The sequence below is a fragment of the Castanea sativa genome, chromosome 1, assembly GCF_040712315.1.
Source record: "Castanea sativa cultivar Marrone di Chiusa Pesio chromosome 1, ASM4071231v1".
Lineage (NCBI taxonomy): Eukaryota > Viridiplantae > Streptophyta > Magnoliopsida > Fagales > Fagaceae > Castanea > Castanea sativa.
In genome coordinates, this window is record NC_134013.1 from 76405682 (window position 1) to 76412084 (window position 6403).

At 45.7% G+C, this 6403-nt stretch overlaps 1 protein-coding gene across 1 annotated transcript; it reads right to left on the minus strand.

Annotated features, from left to right (window-relative positions):
- Nucleotides 1–837: 837 nt before the first annotated feature.
- On the minus strand, nucleotides 838–2682 carry LOC142634594 (uncharacterized). Its single transcript, XM_075808895.1, has 3 exons — nucleotides 2320–2682; nucleotides 2116–2274; nucleotides 838–963 (listed from the first exon to the last, which is right to left on the minus strand). Exons 1-3 carry the CDS (start codon nucleotides 2680–2682, stop codon nucleotides 838–840), a joined length of 648 nt encoding a protein of 215 aa, XP_075665010.1.
- Nucleotides 2683–6403: the final 3721 nt, after the last annotated feature.

Genomic DNA, 6403 nt, shown 5'->3' on the forward strand with positions numbered 1-6403 from the left:
TGACAACCAAATTTAACTAGGAGATGTACGCAAAAATGAGGTCTAAGAAGAACAAGCCTCTATCCAGTCTTGGGAAGAGGACAGTGCACATCGTGGAAAAGGGGGTGAGGACGGTGCGCGTCGTGGAAAAGGGGGTCTCCGTCACTCCAGCTACCCCCGGCACCAAAATGACGAGGACAGCTTCCTCAGCTACCTCGGTTAAGGAGATTACTCCCATCCGGAAGAAGCCACTTGTGGCTGACAAGGGGAAGGAGAAGGCTGACTCTTGCTTGTCCAGCATTTGGGACAACACTGGCCTTACGCTGGTGAGGGCTTAGGAGGTCTTCTCTGTCGAGGAAATGAGTGTCTTCTCTGGCACTCCTTCTAACGAGGTTGTAGGTCAACACATCCACAAACTCGTCTAGGTAACGTGCTTATGTAGTTTCACCCTCTCATATTTCTTCTTTTTGCATCATTCTGAAGGTTGGATTTTTTTTTTTTAGGAGATAGGGGAGGGTCTTCACCTCGCTTCGGAGTTCTTGACCCACAAAGCAAAAGTCACGTCGGCAACGTCCATGGTGGAGGCTTTGGAGGCAGAGAATTCTAAGTTGAAGAAGGATCTTATCTATGTCATGGATGAGGCCAACACTATCAAGGAGAAAGCCAAGGTCCTGGGGGATGATCTCAGAGAAGAGAGGCAATTGGCCTTCAAAAAGGATGAGCAACTCTAGGTCGCGAAGGAGAAATTGAAGACCATTGTTGCCAAGGTTGTTGAAGCTTTCCAGCAAACTCAGGAGTACAACACTATACTCTTCTTCTGGTACTACAAGGGCTTTGAGCTCCTTCGTCGGTACCTGGTTAAGCATCCCTCAGGAGTGGACTTAGAGAGCCTGAACCTGGAAGAGGTGGACCGGGAGATGTCGGCAGACGAGGCCTCCTAGTCTGCTGCTCCTGCTGGTCATACCCCTGGAGATGCCAACCTACCTACAAGGGATCTTGTCACTTTTAGATTCATCAATAACTTACATCCGTCTATGCAAAATCTTGTAACTTTAACAATTTTTGGTGACTTACACCCACTAAAGGGATCTTGTCACTTTTGGATTCGTCAGTAACTTACATCCGTCTAGGCGAAATCTTGTTACTTTGACAATTTTTGGTGACTTACACCCACTGAGGGGATCTTGTCACTTTTGGCTGTATCAATAATTTACATCCATTTAGGCGGAATCTTGTTACTTAGCCAATTTTTTTTTTTAACTCTACACACATCATACTGGCTAAATTATTCTTTTATTGATTTAGTTCAAACACGAATACAATTGTCTATTACATTGACTGATGGTATTGTTTTAAATGCTCGATATGCCATGGTCGCAATAGTCTCCTCCTGTCTAGCATCTCTAGGTGATAGCTGTCTTGCTTGGAATAATGGGTGATTCTGTAAGGCCCTTCCTAGGTTGGTCCAAGCTTCCCTTGGGTTGGATCCTTGGTAGCATGTGTGACCTTGCGCAGGATGAGATCTCCAATGTTTAGTCGTCTCAACTTCACTCTCTTGTTGTAGTACTCAGACATCTTCTGTTGGTACTCTGCCATCTTGTGGGATGCTCCTTCTCTGGACTCGTCCAAGCAATCTAGGTTGATTCTTAATTCGTCGTCGTTGCTGCCTTATTGAAAAATTTCTCTCCTCAAGTTGGCGACTCCTACTTCGACTAGGATTACTGCTTCGATACCATAGGTGACGCTGAAGGGGTTCTCTCCCGTTGGGGTTCTTGCTGTAGTCCTATATGCCTATAAAACGTTGGACAACTCTTCCAGCCATGAGCCTTTTGCCTCATCCAACCAAGTCTTGATGATCTTGAGAGGGATCCGGTTCGTCACTTCGGTCTGTCCGTTAGCTTGGGGGTGACCAAGTGATGGAAATTGGTTCTTGATTCCTAGTCCTGAGCAGAACTCCCTAAAACCTTGACTGTCAAATTGCCGCCCGTTGTCCGATATGATCATCTATGGTATCCCGAATCGGCAAACTATATTCTTCCATACAAAGTTCTAGACCTTCGCCTCCGTTATGGTCGCTAGTGCTTCTGTCTCAACTCATTTCATGAAATAATCAATAGCCATTAGCAAGAATTTTACCTGTCTTTTACCTTGAGGTAATGGTCTGACAATGTCAAATTCCCACTGGGCAAATGGCCGGGGGGAGGTTATTGTCGTCAGTCTCTCAGATGGGATGTGCTGGAAGTTCCCAAACCTCTGGCACCTGTCGTACTTCTTGAAAAACTCATTTGCGTCCCTCTACAAGGTAGGCCAAAAGTAGCCCATTCGGATAATTTTGCTGACCAGGGATCTCGGGCCTGCGTGGTCTCTGCAGATCCCTTCGTGGATCTCTTCTAGAATATATCTTGCTTCCTCTTCATTGACACACTTTAGGTAAGGCATGGAGAAGCTTCTTTTGTACAAGGTGCCATTTAGGATAGTGAATCGTGCTACTCTCTTCCTTACTTTCTTGGCTTCTTCGGTGTCCTGTGGAAGCCGTCCATCCTGAAGGAAGGATAGGATCAAGGTCATCCAGCTATTTCCACTCTGGATTGCGAAGGTAGGGATCTCTTCAATGTTGGGATGTTTCTGGACTTCAATCTTCTGATTTGTATCCGTTGGCCCTGCTTCTGACGACGATTGCTTTGCCAGCTCATCTACCCCCATATTCTGGCTTCTTGGGATCTGCGTGAACTCTACTTAATCAAACTCCTATGCCAGGAATTTTGTCAACTTTAAGTATTTTTGCATCCTTTCTTCTTTTACTTCGAACTCCCTCTTTATCTGACCCACGACGAGCTTGGAATCACTCTGAAGGAGTAAATTTTTTATTCCTAGTGCCTTCATAACCCTTAAACCCTTCAGTACTCTCTCGTATTTAGCTTCATTGATGGTGGCTCGGAATGTAAGTTGGACTTCGTACTTGAGAGTTTCTCCTTCTGGTGTGATGACGAAAACCCCTACTCCGTCCCTTTTTCGGACTGATGAACCGTCAGTCTAGATCATCCATCTTTCTAGTTTGTCTACAGCTCCCTCCTTGTCAGGGGTTGTAAATTCAACGATGAAATCCGCCAATGCCTGTGCCTTGATAGCTGTCTTGGGGTGGTATTCAATGTCAAACTAGCTAAGCTCGATAGCCCACTGGATCATCCTTCTTGTAGCCTCAGGCTTGTTCGTTGACTTCTTTATAGGTTGGTCTGTCATCACTAAAATAGGATTCACCTGGAAGTAGGGGCGCAGCTTGCGTGAGGCTACAATCAAGGCGAACGTAATCTTCTCTATGCGTGGGCACTTGGCTTTTGCCCCTTGGAAGGCCTGACTGACATAATAAACTGGGAGCTATCTTTAGTCCTCTTCTCAAATCAAGGCAGCGCTTACAACAATGGCTGACACTGCTAAGTACACATACAAATTTTCTCCCTCTTTGGATGGGCTCAGGAGGGGAGGATTGCTCAGGTAGCTCTTGAGTTCTTAGAAAGCCGCCTCACACTCGTCTGTCCAAGTGAAGGCCTGCTTCAGAGTTTTGAAGAAGGGCAAGCATTTGTCCATTGCTCTCGAGACGAACCTATTGAGCGCTGCTATTCTCCCTGTGAGCTTCTGGACTTCCTTCATGGTCTTGGGGGATGTCATCTCTAGTATAGCCCACACATTTTCTTAATTCCCCTCTATTCCCCTCTGGGACACCATAAACCCTAAGAACTTTCTTGACGCCACCCCAAATGCGCATTTTCTAGGGTTTAACTTCATTTGGTACTACCTGAGTGTTGTGAACATGTCTTGGAGATCGTCTAGGTAAGTTGACTCTTCTTAGCTTTTGAAGAGCTTGTCGTCCACGTACACCTTTATGTTCCTTTCGATCTGCTGACTGAACATTTTGTTCACTAACCTCTGGTAGGTTGCTCCTGCATTTTTCAGCCCAAAGAGCATCACCTTATTAGCAGTAAAGCCCCTGACTCATGATGAACGCAGTTTTCTTTTAATCTTCCTCCGCCATCTTTATCTGGTTGTACCCTGAGAATGCGTCCATAAAGGTCAAGAGCTTATGTCCTGCTGTGGAATCTACCAACTAGTCTATTCTTGGCAGGGTGAAGCTGTCCTTTAAGTAGGCCTTGTTCAGGTCCGTGAAGTCCAGGCACATCCTTCATTTTCCATTTGCTTTTTTTACAAGGACGACGTTAGCCAGCCAATCCGGGTAGTAGACCTAGCGAATGAAGTCCACTGCTAGAAGTTTGTTTACCTTGTCTGTGATAGCCTGGTTTCGCTCTAGAGGGAATACTCGTCGTTTTTGTTAGACGGGCTTTTTCTCAGGGTCAACATTTAGCTTGTGCTTGATGATCTCTGTGGATATGTCATGCATGTCTTCGTGGCTCTAGGCGAATATGTCTAGGTTCTCTTTGAGGAAATGGACTAGTTTCTTTTGAACATCCGCGCTCATGGTCGTCCCCATTCTTGTGGCCTTTGCCACTTCTCTGTCTACCAACTCCAAGGTTTCCACCTTCTCCTCGTCTTTATCATCAATCATCCATGTATGTTCTCCTTTGCAGCTAGCACTACCTAGTAGCACTCTCTAGCCAGTACTTGATGTCCTTTTACTTCACCTACACCATTTTTCATTGGAAATTTTACCTTCAGGAAATATGTGGGCGTGGCTACCTTCCAGCGGTTGAGCATGGGCCTCCCAATGATCACAGTGTATGAAGAGAATCTACCACAAAGAAATCCAACTGAAAAGTTAATTGTCGCGGATAAGATCCCACCATGACTATCAATGTCACTATGCCTTTGGGATACACCATGTCCCCGCTGAAGCTGACGAAAGGGAACTCAAAAGGGCATAGTCTCCCTAAATCTAACTTCAGTTGCTGGAAGGCGGAGAGATAGATGATTTATGCGGAGCTGCTATTATCTACAAGGATCTTCTTGGTGTTGAACCCTTATATCATTAGCATTATAACCAAGGGGTCATCATAGGGCTGCTTCACTCCTCTAGCGTCTTCTTCTGAGAAAAACATGTCCCTATCCGTTCATCTAGAGGTATCCACCTAGACCCGGTACCCAACCCACCCGCCCAACCTGACCGATTCGGCCCAAGAACTGACCAACCCAATGCCAGCAACAGTCGATGGCAGATCTTCGATCCCAAAACCCGAGACCGGTGGGTTGGTTGATGGGTTAGAACATGGAAAACCAATTTCAACTGATCCGACCAGAAAACACACCATAAATAGCTATCTCCGTCGATTGAAGTAGTTTGTTAGTATGATTTTGTCCGATTTGTCGAGATCCGACGAGATCTCGTCGAGATCTGGCCGGATCTCTTCCAGATTAGGCCTGATCTCATTGAGATCTGTAGAGATCTCTTCAAGATTTAGCCTAATCTCATTGAGATCAGCCAAGATCTCTTCAAAATCTGGTCAGATCCAACAAAAATAAGCAGATTTCAAAAAAAGTCTAGCGCGAATCACACAGTCCAAGCCCGACCGAAAAACGATGACGTCCGACCACCCAAACCATTGCCATTGGTGGCAGTTCCATGTTTAGGAGACCCGAAGTGATCAGGTCGGTTCTAGGATAGGCACAAACCCGACTCGGACCGACTCGTGGACAGGCCTACATTCGTCTATGCTTCAAGGGTGGTGCCCTATGAATGCTGTTCACCTACCTCTGATATGATTTCTTGAAAGATTTGAACGACCCTCCTATCGATGGTCCTCCTGTGATCGTCTTTATCTCCCCAATCACACTAGGTGGTCATTGGGACGCGTGATCTTCGTCTCTTGGAGAGTCTTCACGTTTATCCTTGTCTTCGTTCTTGGACCTACTGGTTTCTCCTTTCTTCACAAACCTCTGCAACTTCCCTTTTCGTAGAAGTTCCTCTTTCAAGTTTCTACAATCTTCCGTGTAATGGTCGTGATCCTTATGGAAACGACAATATTTCTTTTTGTCACGTACATTAGGTGATAAGTGCAACGGTCTTGGCCATTTGAGGTTATGCTCGTCTTTAATCTACGCCAAGATTTGTCAACAGGCATAACTAAAGGAGTGAATTTTACCGTCCGATGAGCTTTATCATCTTTCCTTTTACTCCAGTCATTATTCTGACGATCTAAACGATCCCTTTTTCGTCCTCTTCGATCATCTTCCTTCCTTCCTTTTTCGTTGGACTTCTCCACGTCTTTTATCGCTGCTAGGGCATCTTCGGCGTTCATATATTTCTGCGCCTTCAGGAGCATCTCTGCCATCGTCTTTGGGGGATTCTTCGCGAGTGAGTTCATGAACTCCTTGGATTTTAACCCGGCTTTAAAGGTTGTTAATTGCACCTTGTCATCAGCCTCGTCAACCTATAAAATTTCTTGGGTGAAATGTTTCACGTACGACCTCAGGGTCT

Coding starts and splice junctions, on each gene's coding strand:
- LOC142634594 (XM_075808895.1), bottom strand. CDS start 2,682: ATGGGGGTAGATGAGCTGGCAAAGCAATCGTCGTCAGAAGCAGGGCCA. Junction 2,275..2,319: donor ACGCAGGCCCGAGATCCCTG/GTCAGCAAAATT, acceptor CCTACCTTGTAG/AGGGACGCAAATGAGTTTTT. Junction 964..2,115: donor TACCTCAAGGTAAAAGACAG/GTAAAATTCTTG, acceptor GATCCCTTGTAG/GTAGGTTGGCATCTCCAGGG.